Source organism: Alligator sinensis, unplaced genomic scaffold, assembly GCF_000455745.1.
Source record: "Alligator sinensis unplaced genomic scaffold, ASM45574v1 scaffold135_2, whole genome shotgun sequence".
In the NCBI taxonomy this organism is placed as follows: Eukaryota; Metazoa; Chordata; order Crocodylia; family Alligatoridae; genus Alligator; species Alligator sinensis.
This window is the reverse complement of record NW_005842067.1, coordinates 712,205-737,574: the sequence shown is the minus strand read 5'-3', so window position 1 is coordinate 737,574 and position 25,370 is coordinate 712,205. Positions and strand designations below refer to the sequence as shown.

Genomic DNA, 25,370 nt, shown 5'->3' with positions numbered 1-25,370 from the left:
TGGACTGGAAGAAGCTCCCATGTTGCAGCTGGCAGCAGGGGGTTGGGAGAAGTGGCAAGGACACGGACACATGTCCCAGCTGCCTGGCCTCAGCATGCACACAGGGGAAGATCTCTGACTTGCTAGCAAAACCACTTGTCTGTGTGGAGCTGGAGCTGGGAGGTCAGGCTGAACTGGCAGTGGTGGCCACAGTTGGAAGGTTCCCAGCTCCAGCACAGCTCCTTGCTGTCTGGTACCAGTGCAGGGCAGGCAAAGCCTTCCAGCTCTGGGCCTGATCCAGCCTGTGGGCCTTATGTTGCCAACCCCTGACCTAGAGAGCTATGGAAACCGTGCAGTTTATGTTCAGTTTTGTATTTGCCTTTGCAAGGTCTCATTACTGCTGAGCCAGGTATGCCCTGGGGCTATATGTGGATTTGAAATGTATTTGTGGAAGGAAAAGTCTGCAATTTGATGCACCTATCTAGGCATGTGGGGGGTTTGTTAAGCTAGTATAAGCTTGCTTTGCTTTCTCCTGCCATTTGAAACTGCAGGAAATTTCAAAACCTTACAAGAGGTTTTTAAATAATTTTCTTCTCCTTTTCATGTCTGTTGTGGTACATTGGGTGTTTTTGCTTTTCCTAAGGCTGGATGGTAGATTCTGAATTCAAGAGCAGAAACACCATAGCAGAAAAGAAACATCAGCTTCCATGCTAGGAGGAACAAATTTGTGCACTATAGATAACTCATCCTATATGTGTTTCAGATCCATTGCTCAACCAAAAGAGGTCTCCAACATTGCAGGATTACCTGAGATTGCAGACAATTGAGTTGATTACTTGCTTTATACTGTGTTGCATCTGGGTTCCCCCAAAACAAAATGCAAAAAATAAGTTAGGTCATTGATCCTCCAATATTATCTTGGAAGTCTGAAGTTTGTTGATGTTCATTCCCAGAACTGTCTAAGGCTCATGAGGAAGACAAGCATAAACCATTTTGATTGAGCGTATGTTTTGGAACAGGAGTAAGGCAGATATTGGGTTTGTGGTAAGGACGAAGAATGATTCTGTACATCTTAAAAGTGAAACCAGGAATTCCTCAGTTTTCTTACTTCAGAAAAGTCCTGATATTACACCCAGCTACCTTTTAGATTCTTCCATATGACTCATATATTCAAGATACCTTTTTCATTCCCCCTCCTTCCCCCCCCGAAAAGGCTATTAGAAGTCAATATGCACATATATTTTTTGAAGCTGTTTTAACTCAGGGATCCAAAGTTGTGCCTGCAGTTGGCAAACTTTATAAACCTTAGTGATGCAAGGGGTTGGCAAGCACCTTTTAATTTATCTCATAAAAAAAGTACCAGCAGCACACCCAAAAGATCTTGCAACCAAATGTCTTTGAAGCTTAGTTAGTGGTAGCAACACATTACAAACATATTTTTACATAATCCTGGTCTGTGTTTCATTTATTTAAAGCTGGATCTGTTTGAGAATTTTTTTTATGCCACTGTGTGGTATTTTAAGACATGTGAAAGAGAGAGAGACTTTTAGGCCACAAAACCAATGATCTTGTTTTGGGAAGGCAAAGGGAAATTGCAAACCTTCTTTTGAGGAGAGAGATTTAGGATTACTTGGTCCAAAGGAAATACCCGGTTTTTGGAAAGAATGCCAGCTTTACGTGACTAGTATGATCTGTGGGTTGCTGCTCTGGATACACAAAATGAAAAGCCTGGCATAGAGATGCCTTATCTGTGTTGTTGGTGTTTGTATTTTCTTTTGGGTTTTCCTGTGTGAGCTTTTCCTTTTCCATGACTTTGGCACAAAAGCTTTTCCGAGTGGTTAGCTTTCTTTCACTTTTAAGGCTCGCTGTCAATTAGAAATCCTCCCTCTCCGACAGGCAATGTTTGAAAAGTAAAGCAGGCATTCTCATGAGAGAGGTCTTTCTTTTTGCAAGGCAGAGAGAATAATTCTGTGACTAATTCCGTGTAAAGCTACGAGTCACGGGCCCAAAGATTCTCAATCCATCTACAAATTGCGACAAAAGTTGGCTTGGCATGCTAAGTATCCCTTTTAATCAATATACACAAGACCCTTTCTTCCTTTCACAGTGGAAATGAGTGGCATGGTTGCTTCAACACGTTATTTTGGACATTTCTGCGTATTAGATGTGGGAGCCCCAGTCACTCAGATGCATGGATGTTTGTCTTCACGTTGTTGTCACTTTCTGGTGGTTTTACAACTGCTTCCAAGTTTACTTTTGCAAGCTACATTTTTTTTCAGGCTTGCCTCTTAGCAAGCATTTTCCAAAACTAGCCATGCCACCCAGAACAATTCTGTTCCTATAATTTATTCTAGAAACATTTCAGGGTGTTTCTTGCAAACAAAATTAAATTTCACATTTATACAACTTTGTCCAAGTGAGGTGTAAAGGAGAAACTTTAAAATTTTCTGTTGCATACACTTAAAAAGCCAACTTCCCTGATGGTTTGAAGAAGAATAGATAGGCACTGCACATCCATTTCTTTTTTTATTCCTATAATTAGCATGCCGAGGATGGCGTAGCAGTACTTCCTTCAGAGGAATTGCTTGAGATTAATTTTGTCAAACCATCAGCTAATGGATATTTTATATCAAATAAAATTGTATTGAAAATACATTAAGGACATTGTAGGAAATGGATAGAGGAAGCAAAGATTCTACAACCAGATATTCCCTAGGGCAATTGCTAAAGCAGTATATGGATCCATAATCCATAGGTGCGTATATATGAATGAATTGGTATGTGGGTCTCAAGCTCTTTTTTGGCTGGCTAGTATTTTCTGTTCTCTTTCTTCCTTTTCTCTTCTCCCTTTTTCCTTCCAGTTTTGATTGTGCCGAAGCTTTGCATCCCATCCTGAGTTAGCTTTTTATGTCACCTTGCAACTATATACAGTAGCTTTCACACCAGCTTTCTCTGCTAGCGCATCTCAGCCTTGATCTGCAGCACATCTGCTTATTCTCTATCTGAGCTTCTCTTGGGCCTAGTCTTTCTGGTGCAGTCTCTGCCAAAATGTTGACTATTTCTCCAGAAGTGAAATGCTAGTAAATTAAACATCTCTGCTCCCTATTCATCACAAACAAATGTTCAGTGGAGTAGCTGTGTATGCTCATGCTCACTGGTTCCTCCTTCTGCCAGAGGGATTTAGTTCAAAACCTAAGATCTGGCCTAGACTTCCTTTTGCAGATCTTTCCTTGAGTAGTATCCGAGTGTTTTCTAAAGGAGGTGTCAGTTGCCAGCTGTACTACAGAGGCCTGGAAAATGCTGTAAAATGTAAAACCTTTGTAGTTGCCAACCATTAACAAGTGCCACGGTCACGAATGAGCTAAAGGTTTGACAGATGATTGATTAGAAGCCTGAGCTGAATTCAGGTGGTGGCCATGTTCAGGGTGGGGAAGGCAGTGTTTTGTGTCTTGCCTTGTTCAATGCTCTTAAATGCTTTCTCCTCCCTCTGCCCCTATTTTGCCCTGCCAGACAGCCTTGTTCTTCAGCTAGATGTGATTTCTCAATAAAAGGCTGACAATTTTCCCCTGACGGGGCAGGGGGAAAAATAGAACTGTTTGGTCACAAAGACATCCTGTCTCACTCGGAAAGAAGATCCTTGTGCTTAATTAAGTTAATAAATTAGCTGGCACTATAACGCCACCACTTTAACATAAAATGGAGGTAATACAATCTCTCTGGTCCTTTCTGCCATTGTAATGGATCTACCAATTAATTTGCCCTTGTACGCTCTCCACTCAGCTGCATTATGGTTGTGAACAAGCTGATGTGCAGACACAGCTGACAAGGCCATGCTAAGCTATGAAATTATCAATAGCATAAGACCCGGAGTCTGTTGTTTGCTCTCTTCACTCTCCCTTGCTTTTATATTCTGAGTTCCTTTCCAGCAGACACCTTTGCAGCTGCACTCACAGCAAACAGTTGATGGTGGCACTAGTGCTGAGTGATGCTAATGGCAACTGGTTTTGTAGTGGACTCCATAATTACTGGGAGCTGTACCATCTTCTTGTGAGCTCTGCACACAAAGCCTGGAAGTTTGTTTTTTCTAAAAGTAAATTCTTGGCATTACATTTTTAAAGCCTTTCTTTGCCTTTTCTTCTCTTTGTCTCTTTAGTCAGAAGGCTGAGAGGGGGCCTGGTTTTTGTTTAAAAAAGAAAAAGAAGTGAGTGTTCTGCAGAGAGATGGCTGGCTGCATAAATTCTTGGAAAAACATTAAAGCAAACAGCAAAGATAAAGTGGCTTTCTCTCATAGCTGTGATTTTCTCTGCCACCCCCATTTTAAATTTAACTTGGATTTTCATCCAGTTTACATGTTGTGATTTGGCAGGCTGTTAGTAGAGCAATTCATGAGCACTTTTAAAGGTTCAGTACCCATGAAGCTGTTCGGTATTCTCTCTAATAGCATCAGCCTTTTGCTATCAACATGGATCTTGTCTCTCTCTCTAAGCTTCCTACTGTAATTTGGAGAAGGTGCACACTGGTTGCTAAGGGTTTGTGCATTGGGGTTCACTGAATTCAGAAGCAGACTTAGATTTCTGAATGTGACGAATTTATGACTGAGCTGAACCTCCTTAAATGAAACACACGAAGGCGTTTGGAATCCAGCAGCCAATATTGATTTGCTCTCCGATCCCGTACTATGTGAAATAATCCAAGCCTGCTGATAGCCTCATGTCTAGCTGCTCCTAAGGAGTCTCTAGGCTTCAGATATGAAATCTCTGGAAGCCTCCTGTGTAAAAAGTGTGTTTTGTGATTTTTTTTTTAGAATCCCCAGCTCTATTTTCAGGCCCTTTCTCAGATGTTATTGTTCAGTATTGTAGATTTAATCTAACATGACACACAGGTTTCTGCAGTTGCAGCAAGTGCAGGATAGTTGGAAGGTAGAAATGAAGAAAATATATATCCAGCTGTATCAAAAAAAGGTTTTAGTTATATTTTATTAATAGATTTGGAAGGAGGGGTGTTAATATTTGATCTTAATCTTGATACATAAGATAAAGATATGAGGCTGGAGGTCATCCCAGTTCACTGAGGCCATATTAAGGGCTTAATGTAGGATTTAGACGTTTTAACACGGGGCTTAAGTGGACCTGAGGTGTTACACAGCCATTGGGGTGAATTTTGCCCATCAGGTATTCTTGAACTACCACAGAATTAGAGACACAAAGAATACACTTCAATCAAAAGACCATTAAAGTCCATTAAAAGAATGCCAGTGACTTCACTGGGCCATGTACTGGGTTGGTTGAGTCTAGACCCAGGGTCTCTTGGCTCTGACAGTGGATTTCTGTGTAACCTGCTCTCTTTGTCAGATTTTCCCTTTTAGTGAAGCAAGCGGGCACTGACAGACGTGAGTTTGTCACGCGATCATGAAAGCGCCATGCAGCCGTGCGTGCACTGACAGAAGTGCATAGCTGCAAAGCACTTTAAAAATGTCTGATCACATGACAATCTGAACCCTCATTATAAGGCAGTCCAAAGTGGAGCGCCTTCATTAACTTCTTTCAGCCGGGCCGGGAGCAGGGCTCAGCTGATGCAGCCCCACCCTGCTCCCCATGCTGTTTCCAGAAGTGTGGGGGAGATGGAAGGTAAGGGAATGGAGGGAGCTCTAATCCATCTGCCTCACTCTCCAGTGCCGGCTGGGCAACCCTAGAGCCTCCACTCCCTTCCCCTTCCTCCCATTCCTAAAATAGCGCCAAGGCTGGGAGCAGAGAGAGGCATTGCTAGGGGAGAGTGACTGCAGAGACACAGCCGCTGTAAACTGCAGCGAATGTCTGTTGGGTCCCAGGGATAGCTGTAACTCATGGCACTTCATGGGCTACAGCAGGGAGCTGCACTTCTGTTTGTGCCCAAGGAGTTTTACTAATTAAAGTTAGTAGAATATACACTTATGTTCCTCAAGAAATTTCATCTTTTCATCCCCCCAGAATTGAGGATTGAATACTTCTGGTGAGAAATAGAACATAATCAGCATTTTTTCAGTTTTTAAAGCTTTTGTTTTTCAGGTTTTTGACAAAAGGTCCACGTTTTTCTATGGAAAGCCGACTATTTTTTAAGAAAACAATTTTATTTAAAGACCATTTTTTTCATTAAAAATAGTTTTGGCCAAAATATTTGACTAGCCCTGTAATGATTGTGATGTGGTATTTTGAAAATACTAAACACCATAAAGGTACTCTTCTTTATTCCAAACTGGAAAGTAGGTCTATTTGTAAAAACAGAAATGTATTGTAAGACTTCTTTAACGTTTTCTATCCATCATATTGAGATCACTTTTAATCCCCATTATTATTCCAAAATACAGGTATGCACAAGTGTTTAATTCTTCACATTGTGCGTGAGATGTTTGCACATGACTGAAAGGAATCTGATTTGAGAACCTCTTTGAAAACCAGGTTCTTAAACCTACAGCATAGTTCAAATCTAAAAATACATGGGTTTTGTTCTGTGTTAGGATTTAAGTCTTGAAATGGGCTTGTATCAGGCAAAGCAAGCAATGAACTTTCTTGCAGGGTGGTAAAGCCCTTCGGACAGTCTCTAGTGGTTACTTTAAGAACAACTTTGCCTCCTGTACAGAACTAGTATCTTGCTGGCAGTGGCAGGTTTGGGGATTTATTTGTTGCTCTCTGTCCCATATTAATCAATGTGCTTTTCTTATGTTCTCCAAATATTAGTACTACTTTGAGGTTCACACTAGGTTCTGAGCTCATGTGTATGTGTGAAGTGTGTGTGAAATCATTAGACTGCAGCAAGTGACCGAGGCGTAACAACCAGGGTCTGTGCCCTTTCACACTGTGGCAGTGGCTGGTCCAGCAGTGGCAGTGGCTGCCATTCTTGAACTCCTTCTCAGTGGGTGCATCTACATGAGATGCTTTACTTGAGATTAGAGCAAATTACTGTGCAGTAAGTGTCACTGTCTACATATGCAGACACTTACTGCAACAGTCATTTTCTTTAATCGGGAGTAAATTTACTACCTGTAAATACAAGTGCAAACTTACTTGGGAGTAATTACTGTGTGGCATGGCATGTGTATATAGCTGACTGGGAGCAAATATGCAAGGGGCAGGAGATTGCTCCCTGCCTCCGGGAGCTGCCTGCTGCTAGGGCAGGCTCCACCACTGGAGCCCAGGCAGGGACAGTGTCCCCCTGCCTGGCAGCAAGGAGCTCCCAGCTCACCGATCAGGGAGCAGGAGCTGGGAGATTCTTACTGGGGACTGGGAGAGAATCTCCTAGCCCCCACTCCGCAATCACAGTTGTGGAGCGGCACTTTGGGAGCTCCCTGCTGCTGGGGCAGGGGGACATTGTCCCCGCCCAGGCTCCAGTGGTGCAGCCCCCCAACAGCAGGCAGCTCCTGGGACCAGGGAGCAATGTCACAGCCCCCACCAGGAGACAGCTATCTCCTGGCCCTGTACTACCTGCCAGCCCCTGTGCTAGTGCCCAAGGGAACCCTAGAGCTCCCCCTGGCTGCTGAAGGGCTGGTGGAGGCGGGAACAGACTGCTGCCATGAGCAGCAAATGTGCTTCTACTTCCCCGCACATATAAACACCTGCCCGGGGTGAGTTTAATCTAGAGTAAATTACTCTAGAGTAAACCTACCTCAGAGCCTTTGCACATGTAGTCACGCCCAGTGGGTACCTAGGACTGGTGGATACCTAGGACTGGTGCATCAGTTGCCCACCTCTTGCTGTGCTACTGTCATGTGATTTTAAGATAGTCTTTAAGGAAACCTTTTTGTTGTGTTGCAGTGTTTTGCTGAAATATTTAATCTTAAGAAGAAAACCACCATGATAGAGGGTGCACGCAGGTGCACGTGTACCTGCTGAGCGTGGCGGTGCACCCGCTGCAAAAAGGCACCGCTGACACTGTTGGCAGTGCCTGCAGGTGGTCGCCACTTGCCACCCCGCTGCTGACACCGCTGGCGGCATCTGCAGGCAGTCCACAATCGCCTGTGGGTGGTCGCCAACCAGTACCAGTGGCATCTGTGGGAGCTCCCAGCTTATTGCCACTGTGCTCCCGCTGCCACCAGCGCAGCCATGCCCCGCCAGCCTCCGCGGGCACGTGTTGTTCATGATGATAAGAACTGTTGAACTTAGGAAGATTTTTTATTATTTCCTTCATTTTCCAAGGACTCTATGGTTATTGATTTATTTATTTATTTTTTATTTTTTTTACTCTTTCTAAGTGAAATAACATATTGGTGGATTAAGTGCCAGGGCAAATGAAAGATACCTGAAGAGAGAGATACTGATTTTCCTTAGCAGAGGGTACAATATGTTGACAACTGTTGCATATAAACCTTTGAGAGTTACTTCATGCATTTGAAGTGAAGCTTGTACAAGAAGATGCAAAGATGATGGCTCCTGATTTACCAATTCTTCCCTCTTAGGCTTCAGAATGGTTTCCTGCTAGTATATACAATCACTGCATTAATTATTAACATCTTTAATGGGGTTTGAAAGCACTTGGTTCAACATAAAGTCTGCTAGCTTGATTTTTTTTTTAACTCCACTGAAGTAGAGATAGAACAGGGACAGTGGTTATTTATACAGCAGCAGATATAGCTGCAAAGGAAAATGGAGAAGCAAGGAACAGTATTTAGGAACCAGGCTAGGTGATGTGAAAGGACCAGGCACAACTTATCCCTGAAATCTGGGGTCTGATTCTTTGCTCTCACAAGAGAACATCTTTGTTGTCTGTATATAACAGATTCCTCAATCTTACACAAGTAACATACCTGAATTGGGAGAAGATAGTAAAGTCCCTCTGCAGGTGTAGGGCACTGGGAGAAAGTGGCTTCCTCCACAACCCTTTTGAGTGTATGTGCATGTATGTTGCATGGGTTTTGGAAATTTTGAAATGTTGATGGCTCTAAGCCCCGTTTAATTGGAATGCCCTTCCGTAAGATCACTGGTAACTTGCTAAGTGATGCAGCAGTCTTGTTCAGTGGTGCAGATATCTACTATTTTTGTCACAGTGTAATAAGGTGTAATTTTGAGACAAAAGAATACTTCTGCCCTCATGGATCCCACCTGCTGTGGAAATCCACCCACAACCTACACTGAGAAGATTACCGTTCCTCCACATGCACATCTGTGCTTTCCACATCTCTCAGTACTTATTCATTTTGAAGTCACATCCTCCCCTAATTAATCCCCTTTTCATCCTGCCTCTCTACAGCTGTAGTACTAATTTCTAACCCCCACACTGGCAAGCTGCACTATGCTGGTGATAGAAGCACATCTGCTCACATCTTCCTAGGTGACCTGTGTATGTACTTTGAGACCATGAATTTCTTATAGAACAGGCCAATAAAAATATTCTTTTGCAGAATTTGATCCACACTCTCTGTTACTTAAGTACAGCTGTATTCATGCACTCTTTAGGATGAGATTTTTCACTGCTGCCAAAATAGAGAAAGTTATGCAAGCCGTATCAAGGGGGCGGGGTACGGCAAGGAGGGATATTGGAAAGCAAACCAAGTAGCAGAGTGCATGGGGAAACCCAAGTGAGAGACGTTTGAATGACTGTGAAGATACTGGACTGAGCTAGCTGTATCATGAAAGGGGGAAGGTTTTGGAAACAATAGATAAAGCTTTAGTAAGCGCAACTGTTAAAGAAGCCAACATTTTCGCATTTGAAGTCCCATATACAGGAAACATAATTTTGCCAAGGGATCAGGGGTGACTAAAGTGCACCCTTCTTTCCCAATGACAACCTGAAGAAATGTGCAGTGCCATTGTTAAAATAGAAATACACCCAGTATAGATCATGGACTGTTGCATTTTGAGGCCCCTCCTAATGAATGTGAATTGTGTTTGAACAAGATGCAGCACTGAACCTGTGGTATCTGTAGACTATATGTTTCAATTAAAGCTGAAAGTAGATGAACTGTGTTCCATTTTATTTTTACAGTATCACTGTGTCCCTTAGCAAATGGATATTGTGGCCCTATCTTAGCAAAATGTGGATATTAGATCATTTTGCAATAGCTATTATCTGGCTATACCTTTGAGTAAAGCCTGGCTGTAACAGCTTTATGTTATATGAACACAAAAAGAATAACACTGCTTGCTGGTAGTATAGTCAGTAAAATACAGGAAGAGTGAACATGTTGTAAAGATGATTTAATCAATGGGCTGTTTCCATTCACTCTTAGATTATTCCTGTTTCAAGGAGAAAAAAAGCTAACATCTATGAACAACAGTGTGAATCATAAACTCTGTAGAAAATCATTTTTTTAGTAGAACTAATGTCCTCCAAATGAACAGAGGCTACATTTGCCTTGAAACTCTGATGAAGATGAATTTTTTAGACCTGTAAATGGCTCCAGGACTTTTGAGCTGTGTAAAATAAGTATTAGAGAAAATCTAGTGGGAAGATGGCATGGGAAGAGGAGGAGGAAGAGGAAGAGAAACTAAGGAAGAAGGGGGTTACAGAGGAGATTTTCAACAAAGCAGCTGGAAATGAGATTGAAATTGAGAAAACAAAGCAAGGTTATTTACACTGCAAATTAAACACCAAGATGGATAGTGAGTAAGATGTGCAGCAGGTGTAGGAACTTTGAGGCTGAGAAACCTTTATCTAAAATTGCACTCATTTCTAATTATACCTCCTTATTCATACGGTGGAATTTTCAGAAGCACCTGTGAGAGTTTGATACCTGATTCCCAATGGATGTCCATAGGAATTGGGTGTTTAAAATCTTCATGTTCCTTTCAAAATGCTATTCCCAGTATGTGCTATACTTCCATGGACCTCCACAGTTGCAGGTCACTGGCATCATTTGCATTCTTTGACGTTTCCTTTTGGAGAGGGCATGTAACGAACATTAAAGAAGGCTCTAAGACAGTGGAATATATTTTGGGCTATTGACTCGTGGAATTCCCTCTTCTCCTTCTGTTTGTAAAAAGTTAATATCCAGATCTGAAGATTCTAATTTTAGACACCTTTCTGTTTCCTGCTTTTGATATTTTGGGTTTCTTAGCATTTTTTTCTCTTTTGTTTCCCAATATGCAACCAACAGGAAGTGCCCCTGCAAAATACACAAGAGTAAGGGAAAAAATATAAAGTCCAGATGGCATGTTATTTTCTTCAGACAGTTAAAACGTATAGTTGAATTCTGGCAGCAGTAAGTACTCTCAAAGTGCTCCTCACCTCCTCTGCTATTCCCCTGAGAGAGAGACAGAAAGGAAATCAGACCATACAAGAATAACCGTTTCCAAAATAGGAGGAGATCCCAGAATAGATTGTGTTTATTCAAACACCTTGACTTGCCCAATGAGACAAAGAAGGGCATAGGCTCTGTGACTATGTAACACAGCCAGTTGGATGATATTCAAGCAATATCTCAGAGAAGTTTAAAGAGAAAAAAACCCACATATATCATACTGAGAGGGGACGAGCCCTTACCCCGCATCTCAGTTACAGTGTTTGCAGTTGCCAGCAAGATGTGAGCTGTAATCCTAAAAACCCAGTGTCAACTTCTTGAGATTTCTTGTAAAGAATCTTATCCATGCTGACTTATACGTCTGGACAGAGAATATATAAATCAACTGGGACCAAATTCACAACAGAAGTTATCTCCATTTTAAGGCATTACATTCCTAGATTTGTAACTGTCTTGAAATGGGGATATCTTGCCGTTTAAAATATTACAAATCAATATTAAATAATATTTTTAAACATTCTTTTGACAGATACTGATTGAGTAAAATAATAAAATAAATACATTTTAGAGACATAAAATAAAGTCATTTCTTACTCCAGATAGCTAACAGTAGAGCCTCGGAGACAAAGGCTATTTTGAGAGTTGTGTTCCTGATAGCATGCACAGCTTTTTTTAACACAATAAGCTAATCGAAATAATTATTTTTGCTGAGAACCAAATTGATTATATTTTACATTGCAATTAGTGGAAGGGACCAAATGGCTCATTTGGAAATATGTGGCGATGACAGAGCTGACTTTAAGATTAATGAGAATTGTGTTCTGCTGAAATGATTTTAATCTCAAAAAGTATATGGGGAGTTTCTGGTCCCAGTATACTGTACAGGAAATACTTTGAATTACAAAGCCATATTTATCAGAATCCATACAAGGGAGTGTCCCATCACTTTAAGGACACTTTCAAGCCTACAAGCACAGCTTCACAGCTGTTCTCAAAGAGGCCCCCTGCCCTGTCTGGGGTTGGGCTATCTAAACAAGAGCAGGCTGAATAAGGAGGGTGGAGTCACTCTTTTGGGTCCTGGTTAACAAGTTGGACCAGACTCCCCTGATGGGATTTTTTGGACTGATGCCTGACCCAGAGCAAAGGGGCCTTCAGGTCTGTTTGGATACTGCTTCATTGTGGATGCTTTGAAGTGAAGACTGTTCTGAGCTGTAGGGATATATGGCTCACTCTGCGAAGATGTCTTAAAGGCAAAATACTCTTTGTCCTTTTGTCGTGGCCTCCTCTGCCTTGGTTCCTTCATATGTGGTGCAGGGTCTCCTAGGACCCCCCGCTTCTGTCAAGAACTGCCGTGGAGAAGATCCTCCTGAAGTACCAGCAGGCATAGCATGAGAGGAATAACCCTTCCAGGGAAGTGGAGCTGGCTGCCAAGCTGTACCTGCATGAAGCACAGCTGGCAGAGCATGATTGGAACTGCTCGGTCCAGGCAGATGTGGTCAAACTGTTTAGCCCAGAGGCTGTTGGAAGCCTTGGTTATGGGGGGAGGGAAGTGGGAAGAGGGGAATCTTGTCCTAATAGTCATCTAAGTGTTACCCTGATCAAAGTGAGCAACAGTGACGAACCAAAAGCTAACTTAACCATTTTTGATTGTGTCTCTAATGCAACTGACTGAGAAAAAACCACCTGGATGGTATGATTGCCCCCGATCTTGCAGAAGTGGCTGCCTCTTCTGTCTGTGATGGGATGAACTTGTATACCACATTGTATGCCACTGTAATGGGCTAGGTTGGCCTCTCCCAGGGGCATGTCAATAAAGGTTTCAAACAGAACTCTTCTGTGCTAGAGCATGCCCTTGCATTGTGCCTTAGCACCTCTGGTATCTAGCTACCACTTAGCTAGATACCAGAGGTAGTCCCAGAGGCTAAGTATGTAGGGTTTGTAATAGATATGCTTGTCCTGGAACGATACTTAGACATCCTCCCACCTACAGCTCAAACTTGGATCTGGTGCTTCTGACTATCTACAAAGCAGTGATTGTACAGATGACTGAGAGGCTGTGGCAGACTGAGGTGATCCGCAGATGACTGAGAGGCTGTGGCAGACTGAGGGGAACTGGGCTGAAAAACCAAACCCATCAACTGGCCAGCTAGGAAGGAATGCCAGCACAAGGGATACTATCCAGGCCCTGCCTTTTCTGCTGGCCAGACCCCCTTCCTGTATACCAGAAGAAAGCTCTTGGACACCAGGGCCTTCTCCCTGGTTGTGAGGTCAATGAAGTGCTATCTGTTTGGTACCTTACTTGTTTTCATAACTGATCATGCAGCTCTGTGCTGGCTCCTTGCAATGAAGCACTTAGGTGCCCATCACACGATGGTACAGGGTATTACAACTCTTCTGGTTCCAAGTAGAACATCATCCAGGAAAAGATCATCAGAAGACCTTTTCCCTGCCCCAGCGCTGCCAAAGATGTAGAGGCATTTGTTGAGTGGAACAACGGGTCCACACAAAGAGAAAGGGTGCATCAGGGGGCAGACTGCTTCTTTTATGGCAACAATTTCAAACCGATCGCCGCAACTCCATGGGTTCAAGAAGGCACTCTGCTCTGGCCTGTAATTGGGCTCTCTCTAAACAAAAGAAGAAAGCTGAGCAAGGAGAGTGAATTGCCATCCAAGTGGCCTTCTGTAGGCAGCAGCTGTTCTCTTAGGTTCTAGGGAATAAGCTGGATTTGACTCTGTTGGTAGTGTGCTTCAGATTGAAGCCCATAACCTTTTCTGACCCATGAGGAGATGGTTGTTTCTTTGAGTTTGTGTTGAAGGAGACATTCTTTTGTTCATTTGTTTTGGCCGCCCTGGCTCAGTTCCAGTACCATCTTGTAGAGAACTCTTCTCATTGGGTAGTATAACTACAAAAGGCTTAGTAATAAAAGGCCATTCATAATATGTAAGTTTTCCTATTACTTATTCTGAAACTGCAGTATGTTCAGTAGCAAGGTAGCTTGGTTCAAGCAGGGGACCATAAACTGAAAATTCTATTTGCAAGTGTAATGCTGTTTCCCTCTAGGAAGTCGTTTCATGTCTGTGAAATGAGGATAGTAGCTCACTTCTATAGAAAGTGCTCTGAGGTCCCCAATGGCTGATTCTGTGAAAACAGAGAATGGTGGCAGCAAATCTAAAAGCATGTGTATCCTGTCCACTATTGTAAAAAATGTGTTTATATTATATTTGCCATCTAAGAATGTAACACTGCAGGAGACATAATGTTCCATAGTTGTTTGGCTATATGGAAACAGAAAGTCTGCATATAGGTAGCATGAGGAATATAACTAATGGCTTGTAAAAATATAGACCCCTCTTCTTGGTGCTAAAATTGATGGAAAAGCTCTGGACTTCTTACCTAGTAGAGAACCTTCGAACATTATTCTCTCCATTAGAGGGCAGAAGCATGCCTATACACCAGTGGTTTTCATTTGTGGACTCCTAAACAATTTCCAATGGAGGTATGGACCCCATTGAATTGTAAGTGTGGGTATTCATATACTTTTGATTGATCATAGCCATCTTTCCCTGACCCCTTAGACATAATCTGCAGGCCCCCAGGTGTCTGCAGACCCCAGGTTGAAAACCACTGCTATATACACATTAAATACATAAAACCTGAATGAAATATATGCTATATAACTTGATGTGATACTGGAAAGTGGCGTGTCATGGCAAAATAACCAGTAGGCTGCGGCTGCAAAAGAGAGAGAAAAAGAGAGGTCAGGAGCCGGTGTTTCAATGGTTAAGCTTTATAATCTGGGATACTTCAGTTACATATTTTTATAGAAGAATGACATTTTCTTAGCAAAATATCGATAATTAAGACCTATTTGCTAGGGGAGATGCATTGAAGATCTCTGATGTAAGCTTCTTTACAAGCCCTTTATGCTTTATGTAGAGTTCCTATAGAAGTTGTAGTGTGCTTAGGAATTCCCACATTGATGTGACTTTCCTAATTACGAAGAGGAGGAAGTAAGTTCTCATTGAGTTCAGTGAAACTGCTGCCCATGTGAATAAGGCAAGCAAGACTTTGCCCTTAAATGGACAAGACCTCAAGTAGTTCAGGCCAAAAATGTAACCTCTAAAAACTGGCAGAGAATGGTCTCTGGGTGCCAATTACAACGATTTTTTGTAGTATGGACACTTTCTCCCCAGAAACTGAACTGAATCCACACACTCCTGTCAAAGACATCATTCTTCCATATTTGAGTGAGCACCACCATGGCATTGCAAAGAAATCAAATAGTTATGTCAACTTTAGCTTCATTTGAAGTGGAAGGATGATAATCTCAAATGCAAGCCCTGGTCTCTTGCAGTTTAGATAGCATGGTCCTGGCAATCCCACTTTTTGAACATTGAGGGACAGAGTTAAAAAGAAGAAAAATGCTGAGGATGTCTGAATGCATCACAAGCTAGGGGGTAGAAGTCAATGCTCCCTGAGTGGAGTCAGGATCCATGATACAGAGAGTCAAATTTCATTTTCAAACAACTGAAAAAAAAGCTACAAAAAGTCTTCAAAAATATTAAACAGTATTGGTATCCTTAAACAGTAGCATAACCTGGCAGAGGGTTGAGGGGGGCACTAGCTCTGGGTGCTTAGAAGAGCGCCACACTGGGAGTCCCCCGGGGAGTCTTTGTCCTGGCAGCAGCAGGCGTGTGCCAGTCAGTAGCAGCTGGGCAATAGCAGCCCTGCACTGCAGCAGGACCAGCTCAGTTCAGGACACCACAGCAACAGCAGCCAGGAGTGGGCAGACAGCAACCTAACAGCAGCAGTCAGGGTCTTAGAGTTCCTAGAGCAGGTAAGACTGACCTCCCTCGTGGTCTGGCTCTCGGCATTACCCCCCTTAGGGTGCAGGGAGTTTTACGCAGGGCACGCAACTTGCTAGCTACATCTCTGTCCTTAAACCAGATTGTCTAGTCTAGTCTACTGACTTCCCTCTCACAGTAGCAAAATATTACATAAATTTAGGTGGGTTCAAGTCATACGATAAGAATCTGAAACTAGGATTTGGAATGAAAGAAAATCACGATGTTTGGAAGGTTTTTCCTTGTCTTTATTCTTTCACACATGCTTTATATTGTGACTTTCCAAAGCCATAGCACTGGCCCTAACACAGTTCACGTGATAATAGAAAACTGGGTTAGAAGTAGCTGGAAGATTGGCTTTGAGTGCCCAGAGGATTTCCCAGAATTAAATATAAAACCAGCCTGGCAATTGAAGCAGTCTTCCCTTTCCTGATATCCAAGCCATCTCTCTCAATCAGAGCAGTGCTACTACACTGGGATTGATCTGCAGGTCCTTTGCACCATTTTGAAAAGAAACATGATACTATCAAAAAAAAAAAAGCAAAAAAAAAGCCCCAGCCTCACCAAATTCCCTTTTATGGGACAGCTTATCTCTGAGAAGTCAGTGAAAAAGGTTTACTAACAATTTCAGGGACTTTTTAACACCAGAGATGGATCTGTCATGCCATTCTTTCCACTCAGACATCAATATGATCTTTTAAACCCCTTAGCCATGTTACCTTAGTACTGATTCCTTTGCTCTAGCATGTTCCTGAGCTTGCTGCTTCCCTTTAAATCTGCCAATGCTGGACACAGCCCACAGTCCAGTAGCTGCTTGCTGTCTAGCATCCACCCCTCCTGCTTGTCAAAGATTAATGGAACAAAAATTTTGATTCCTCATTAGGGGCTGAAATATCCAACTAATTCCACACAGCAAGTGACCCAAGCTTACGTTTTTATTTACTACTTGTTTGCTGCCTCTGCTGTGCTCCATGTGTACAAAAGATGGGGTTTACAATCTAAGCTAGACAGGCAATACGGTTCAGAAATTGAACATCCAGAAGGGTTGAAATGTACTGAGACGCAAAGTGGTACGTATGCTTATAAGTCAGTAATTACGGTTACATGCGGGTCACCTTAAATATGTATTGAAGCAAATGCAGACTTTTTACTTCACATCTGTATGTAAGAGGAGTTTTACTTGGCCACAGTTCTGTGAAACTGAGTTCTACTATATTCGCTCACAGTGCTAGTACTTAAAGGAAAATTAGGGGTTCAGTGTCTAATAGGTTCAAGAAAATGCTTGATTTGGTTTTCTAGGATAAGAGAAAAAGAAGGACCAGATTTAAAATACGCAATGGAAAGGTTACAAGAGAATGAAAGAAACCACTGCAGAAATACCGAGCAGACTCAATTATCTCAATATCAACCATTTACATCACCTGCAAACCAATTGTACTGTGGTAGACTGGTGCTTGCTGAGGTCCCAACAGAGGGGTCTGATGCCTGGCAATCATTTATAAGTTTGACAGATATAGACCAATTTCATTTAGCTGTGGACTATGAGTAATAGGCCCTCTTGTCTGCATTGGCAGAATCCCATTAGGCAGTGCATTGATGCTTTCCTCAATATCCTTTCTGTGTTTTCTGAAAACAGGTTACACTCCATTTTGGTTTCTCTGCATTCTCAAGCAGAGGATGTAAGCAGCCCCGGTTAGCCACAGAGAGCATGCAGACCGCGTGTTCTCATCAGTATTTGAGAGAAGGCCCTTTCTTTTATCACAGGAGATCCCTTAGTAGCAAGGTTATTTAGGGTGTGCAGATCGGAGACTTTTTTTTTCCTACTAGTTTTCTTGAAACAGATTATGGAGCAAAAAAGACAGGCCTGGCATACCTCCCCGCCAGCCTTCAGATAATGAACTCCTCTGGGTGTCCAAGTGCATAAGACCCATTTAGTTTAAAAGGTAAACAGGGAATTGTGTTCAGGCACTGTGGATGGTGGCCCAGAGAATAGCCTTTTATACTCAAACTCCACAACAACCCAAATAAAAAGGGGAATGAAGGGCTGGTTACAACATCATTGATGTCCAGAAATGTGATCAGCGGCCTCTGACAACAGTGGGGAAGATAAAACAAAGCAGGTAAGAAGCTGGGGGAACAAAGCCGCTGCGTGCAGCAAGGAGGCCTCTGTAACCTGGAACACAGTCATTCGCTACAACAAAGCACTAAGCTTGCCAGCAAAGTCTAATGGAGCAGGGGTTAATTGGAAGATCCAGCTCTTGTTGTCTAGCGAAATGCAGATCTTGCCTTGAAACATTTCCCAAGGTCTCAGAGCTCCATTTCATAGCTGTGTCTCATGCTGCGAATATTCTTCAGGCAGCGGCCCATGGTTGGATGTTGTCTGAGTGCCTCTTTCTGTTGTGTGTTGATGAGTTATCTGGTTCTGTCTTGCAGCCCTCAGAATCCAAGCCCAACGTCACCCCTCTCACCGTCCTGGCCCTTGTTCTCTGCGCCATCAAGTCCTATGCCCACCTCCTCTACGTCCAGCGACTCATCCCCCATCAGGTCTGTGGCACAGTTTGTTTTGCTTTGTGTTGCTGCTGCTATTCCATATTTTAATTTACTTGCCCTTTTTCTTTTCTTTTGCTTTGTGCTGTGCTCAAGTTCCCCCAGTGCAGCTGCCTTCACTCAGCAGGAGAGGAAAGTTTCAAACATCCCATTAGAGGAAGAGCTTGAGGTTATTTAACACATGTTACTTAGCTAGCAGGTGTTCCTGTTCATCTCAGCACCAGCTCAGACCAGAGAATTTTCCAATGTTCAGAGCAAGCATCTAAGAATCAAGATGCCTAAGTCTTATTTCCACTGATGAGATTGACTTGCTCTGGATGACCTTTTCCAAGTCACTTAACTTACCTGAGTCTCAGTTTGCCCATCCTCCACCACAGGTAAGAAACACAAGGTGTGTTGCAAGGCAGAACTGAGGTTTGTCAAATCTGGTGAGCTTGATTTTTCTTTTTTTTAAATCCAAACTTCCATTTTTATACTCGCAGTTTAACAGGCTGGTTGAGATGTAATGCATGTGTTGTATGCCTTTTCCTGCAGCTGTTGGGACCTGGAGTGCTCTAACTTACTGCTATGATTTTGTTCAGCTTCCTGTGAAGAAATGTGCAGTATATTAGCAGAAATGTTCTGCGTTGCTAGGAAATATGCAGAAAATATTCACCCTGCAAAAGAAATAAAAAGAGGTGCAAAGTCAATGTGTGATGTATTTGTTGGCATTGTAAGAGTATGAAGCAATGATTTAGCTTTTTAGTACTGTCACCTGCATCACATAACCTGTTCCTTGGACATTCCCCCTACAATAATTTATGCAAGACAACCTCTAAGCTCCTACCTGCTTTGCTCTGCTGATTTGTAGGGTAGTGCTGACACCTTGTTCTTTACTACCCATTTGTGGGTAACACTAGCAGGTCAGTTGATAGATGCACTGCTGTAGTATATTATCAAGAAGTGGCAAGCTCCCTCCCCTCCATGATTTGCAAAATGGCCTCCAGAGCACTGCTCCCCAGACAGGCTCCTTTTTTTTCCCAAGCAGATTGTAAAAGCAATGTAATAAAAAGCTGCAAGAGTTTCCCTCCAGATATCTTAAGCAGAAATTATCTTTGCTTTTTCAGTAGAGCAGACCTGCAATGCAATGTCCCTCCCATCACAGGGAGAACTGTCGAATGTGGATGCTGTTCCTTACCTGCCACCTCCCAAACGCCGTGTCTCACCCTTGCCTATGCAACAGGGTTATTTATTTGTTTTGACATGAGCCTGCAAAGGCCGACAGTGGTGTAATATCCTCCAAGCAGCTGCTTTTCCATGGGAAAGACACTCTCATCAGTCTATAAACTGTACAAGGGCACCTGGGCAAAACTGTGCTGAGTGCTTTCCTGGCCCTCTGCCATACTCTCAGGCAAAAATTAAAAATGAGTGATCGGTAAGATCCAAGCTTTTTTATGTCCTTGAAACTCTGACAGGGCTTTGAAGGGCATTGCAGCAACAAAAATGTCACAGGTCTGAGAGCAACCACCTGCATTCAGATGCAGTGAGGACAGAGAAAGAGGTTGGAGGTCCGAGAGGGAGCAAGTTAATTCTGCAGTTTAGTTTATAAGGAAAGCAACTGGCTGCTTTAACTCAAGGTAATTCCCCTGAAAGCATCCTTACTTGATAACCTCCACAAAAGTTTTGCTGCGATCTGGTTCCTGAATGGTTAAAAGAGCCTAGGAACGGTAGATGTGGAACCCCGTTAGCCGGTGGTGGTCTAACATTGCTGCTGCCCCTTCCCTCATATGGGGACAGGGAAAACCGGGGAAGTGTCATCTTTGACATTTTGCTACAGTTGTCTATGAAACCACAAAAACACACACAACTTTCCTGGTTTGGGCTTGTGTTATGAATTGGACCAGGTTTGCAAAGTTTCCTGTTAAGCCATTTGAGCCAATTAATAGTTTCATATCATCTTTATCTGTTGTTGGGAGGGGTGTTGGAAGCACAGGCTTCTCGAGGAAGGTGTTTAGCTTCTTTTGTTTTCCTTTCTCTACTGAATGCTGAACGGTACTAGCAGGGAAAACCCACCCCCCGCAGACTAACACAAGGCAAGTCGCATTTTCTTCCAATATATTTGGTTAAATATTTTCTTAAAAAGTCAGTTTTTCCTCTGGGGAATTAGAATCTCTGCAGCTGAACTGTGAAAATGTAATGCTAGTTTAGATTACAGATTTGTTGGCCCTTCAGTGAGAAATCCTGGGTTCTGTGATACCGATGGAGAGGATTATCTTCATGCAGGTTGCCTTCATTTATCAGGGTTTCCTTCTCTTTGTTTACCTTGCTTTCTAAACACATCTCTCTCGGGTACCACTCACTCTCTGTCTCTTGCCATAGGCCACTTGCCCTGCTGGTAAACCCAGTCAGACAAACAACTGCAAATACTCGAAGCAGTTCAGACTTGTCCACAAGACTCCAGGTCTTGTCTCCTGTACTCATACCAGAGTCTGCTTCTGCAAGTACGAGCAAGGTGGTAGTTTATCTGACTGAAATCCCAGGATCAAAAACTGATTGGGGGCAGCAGTGATAAGTTACAGAGCCTCCTGTGGCCTGCCCCTCGGGGACTGAAGTTTCAAGGACTTTTCTCCATCAAGGAAGCATTTCTTGGGATCCTTTGCCTCTCTTGTTTGTTGCTGCAGGCAGAGAAAAATGAAGGCCTGGAGGCATCCGAACAGCAGAAACCCTATAGGAAGCCATGGTCCTGCTGGCCATTTCTGCTCAGTTTGGATGCCTTGTTAGGGCCTCTTTCTTTCCGAGGATAAGGAATGTCCAAGGCCAAAGACCTCATTCCATGTATACCTGAATGTCAGATCAGAAAACACCAAACCACAAAAGAGGCGGATCCTTGGACAGAGATGATGCTTCTCCAGACACGCACACGCAAAGAAAAACAAATCACGTTGAGAAAACTGCCCTGAAGACCTGCAGACATCTGGAGTTATAGCTCATCCCCTGAGACATGTTAACTCTCAGCCTTAGATCACGAGTGACCATTTTTGGAATTCCTTCTCTGAGGCATATTTGTCACCATTGAGATACAGGCGGGGAGAGGCAGGAGGAGCAATGAGAAACCAAACAGAAACACCTCCCGTCCAAAAGCAGAACAGAATGTGTTATCGTCCTCCAGAGAATTCAGAGAAACCCCGCAAAGGAAAAATGCTCGTTTAGACATCGCTGCATCAATGCTGCAGTTTCCTGGACCCCAAGGTTTGGGGGAGTGTCAAAATGGGATTCTTGTCAGAAGACCCTGCATACAGGAAAATAGAATCTGCCATAGAAATTACCCTGGTAGAAAAGAAGAAATAACAAATCATCCCAGAGGAAAGCTCACACAACATGGAGTCAGAGGCAGTAGAGCTTGTTCAGCTAGGAGAAAGCTGATCAGGGCTAAAAGGATCTGGATGTCTGGGCTGGTAGATGTCAAGAGGCTAATTAGGTTAATAGACATTGATAGAAGATGAAATCCTGGATGGAGATTCTAGCTCCTATTATCAATGCAATCTTTTCAGGCAGTAAATGCTATGATGTTACCACAGGAAGCTTATATGTATACCCTAGTCAGGCCTTGCTGTTGAAAAGTTTTTTGGATCACCGATGGAGTAGATTGCTCTCCATGCTAAAACATGACTTTTAAACCCAGCCTCTGCTCACAGGATATTTGCAGAGGCATTACTAATAACAGCCTAAGCTCAGTAGCTTGCATTTCTTTGACAATACACTTGCCTGAGTCTCATTCCTAAGGACCTTGCAGGAGGCAACATAAAGGATATCTTTCTTATTTGAGGCTCATGGATTTATAGTGAATGCAACGAACAATTCCCTGGCTCCTTTTGGAGGGTGGTAGGTGTCTGTGGTCATGTTAAGATGGATAGGAGGAGAACTCAACTGTTCTGTAACTCCAGGCACTGATTTCTATGGTGCCACAGAATAAAGTTATCCACAAACCTTTATATATAAGAATATCAGAAGTGCCATAGTGGGTCAAACCAATGGTCCATCTAGCCCAGTCTACTGTCTCCAGCAGTGGATGCTATGCAGGAAGAGCATTGAATTGGATACATCTGGAGTGATCTATCCCCCATTTAACACCTTCCCTGGCATCCACCATTTATTAAGTTAGAGAGGCCAGAAGAAACATATCCAACTCTTCTGTTCAACAGCCATTAATAGATAGATCATCCATATGGGTCCTGTGTCCTCTGGTCTCATGCATACTGATTTCTCTTAAGACCAAGACGTGCATGTAAGAGAAGTCTCTTTGTCTCCATCAGAGAATTGAAACAACTCTCGACAAATGATGAATAGAACAAGGAGAAATGGTCTTAAGTTGCAGCAAGGGAAGCTTAGGTTTAGATATCAGGAATAACTTTCTCATGAGGAGGGTAGTAAAGCACTGGAACAGGTTACGCAGAAAGGAATCTCCATCCTTGGAGGTTTTTAAGAGCTGACTAGAGAAACCCTTGGCTGAGATGATGTATTTGGGGACAGTCCTGCTCCTGATGTCCCTTCCAACCCTAACTTTCTATGAGTCTATGAAAAAAAGGTAACGGTTATCTTGAGTGATTCTAAATGAAAGACCCTTCCTCCACAATCCAGCTCTTCAAACCTAGCTATAGATCTAGCTTTTCAGGTGGCAGTCATGTACAAGTTATGTTTTCAAGGCTGGAGATTCTCCAAAGCATCAGCTCGCAAGAGGGAAGGGCAATCAAACTAACCTTTGGTGGCTTCCAGAATCTGAGTCACATTAGTTAATTATTACAACTGCTCACTGGGAAGTATTTCTGAGTTCTGGTTAATCTACTGAATGCGAGTGTAGAGATTCCATACATCTTTGGTAGTTTCATAGCTGGTAGGGTCGGAAGGGACCTAAGCAGATCATCAAGTCTGACCCCCTGCCATGGGCAGGAAAGAATGCTGGGGTCAAATGACCCCGGCTAGGTGGTTGTCTAGCCTCCTTTTGAAGACCCCCAGGGTAGGAGCCAGCACCACTTCCCTTGAAAGTTGGTTTCAGATCCTAGCCGCCCTGACAGTGAAGTAGTGCTTCCTGATGTCTAGCCTGAATCTACTCTCAGTCAACTTATGACCGTTGTTCCTTGTTACTCCTGGTAGTGCTTGGGGAACAGGGACTCTCCCATTGCCTGCTGGTCCCCCTTGGCAAGTTTATAGGCATCCACCAGATCCCCTCTCCGCCTTCTTTTGTGGAGTCTGAACAGGTTCAGGTCCCGTAGCCTCTCCTCATAGGGCCTGCCCGGCTGCCCCCTGATCATGCGAGTGGTCCTCCTCTGGACCCTCTCCATGTTGTCCACATCCCTTCTGAATTGCGGTGCCCAGAACTGGACGCAGTACTCCAACTGCAGCCTGACCAATGTCACATAGAGAGGGAGGATCACTTCCTTGGACCTGCTCGTGATGCATCTGTGGATACACAACAAGGTGTGGTTGGCCTTCCTGACCGTGTCCCCACATTGGCAGCCCATGTTCATCTTGGAATTAATAGTGACTCCAAGACCCTTTTCTGCCTCTGCCCTGATGAGAAGGGAGTTCCCCAGCCTCTAGGTGTGCTGCTGGTTCTTCCTCCCCAGGTGCAGTACCTTGCACTTGTCAGTATTGAAACCCATCCTGTTCTAATCCGCCCACCCCTGTGACCTGTCTCTTCCTTTGTTAATTGCACAGGCCTCCGTGTCCCCGCCCATCTGCACCCTGCTGTAGATTTCCCATTGCCTGCGCTCAAGCACCCAGATCCAGGACCTGTGGCATATCCTGCTTGTCAGCCTATGTGACTCTTGAAGGAAGCTGCGGGACATCACACATGGCCATCTGAATGTGATGTAGCAGCTGGTCACCATGGGAAGTGGCTTCCTGCCCCTGAGCCAGCAGCTGGCCATGTGCTGGCCAAGCATCCTGGACTGAGCCACCAAGTTACAAAGGGTCAATGATGAAAAAGCCACCCCAGGTCCTATAGAAGATGGGGTGCTCTGGCCTTGCCTCTAGAACATCAAGCACCAGTTCTGGGCCTGTGTCTCCAGCAGTGACTGGTGGGAGTGGATCATCCTGAACACCTGGGATGATGAACAGTGAGTCCAGACCTGGATGCTCTGGATGACCTTTATGAATCTTGTTGCCCCAGGTGGCTGCCCACATTGCACATCAGGACATCAGCATGCAGCCATCTCTCAGTCCAGAGAAGCAGGTGGCCATTGCCATCATGAAGCTGGCCACCCCCAGCCATCTTCACTATGTCACCAACCTGTTTTGTGTTGGCAAGTCCAGAGGAGCTGGATAGGTGTGTGATCCCAGAGCACTATCCACATGAAAGGGCTGCAGGGTGGGGGCAGGTGCAGGGGCAGGAGACATCTGTGGGGCTGGGAGGGGAGGCAGCTGCTGCGGTGGAGGCATTGCCACAGCAGGGGCTCTGGACTCCTGGCAGTCCCTCTTGGAACCACCTCCTTGCCCCCTGCCCCCAGGGCCTAGGCTCCTTCTGTGGGGACCCTGACTCCAGATCCTCAGCTGTGCTTGGGGCCCATGTCACATGGCAAGACTGAGCCTAGGGGCTGCCCTACCCTGACACAGCTGGGACACCCTCTTGCAGCAGGATCCAGGCCAGGAGAGGGGTTTCCTACTCTCTAGCTCCCAATTAGGGGGTGGAGAGGTGGGACTTTTCTCCACCCCCCCCCATGGCATCCAGGGGTCTCTCCCATTAGATCCCCATTCCTGTCACCCCTGAGAAATCCGGCATGCTGTCAGGGGCTGGGCAGGAGCCCGCTCCAACC

At 43.9% G+C, this 25,370-nt stretch overlaps 1 protein-coding gene across 9 annotated transcripts in view; it reads left to right on the top strand.

Moving 5' to 3' along the window:
* The window catches only part of ARHGAP26 (Rho GTPase activating protein 26), a 332,594-nt gene that overhangs the window by 282,965 nt on the left and 24,259 nt on the right, over positions 1-25,370 (top strand). For 8 of the 9 annotated variants that reach the window (XR_003094019.1, XR_003094020.1, XR_003094017.1 and 5 more), the window contains exon 21: positions 18,466-18,576. The exons of the other annotated variant lie outside the window; for it this stretch is intronic. Coding sequence is in view for 3 of the 8 variants with exons in the window: in XM_006023538.3 (XP_006023600.1) it covers positions 18,466-18,576 (111 nt within the window). In the remaining 5 variants the exon portion in view is untranslated. The remainder of the gene's footprint in view (positions 1-18,465; positions 18,577-25,370) is intronic. 9 annotated transcript variants of the gene reach the window in all.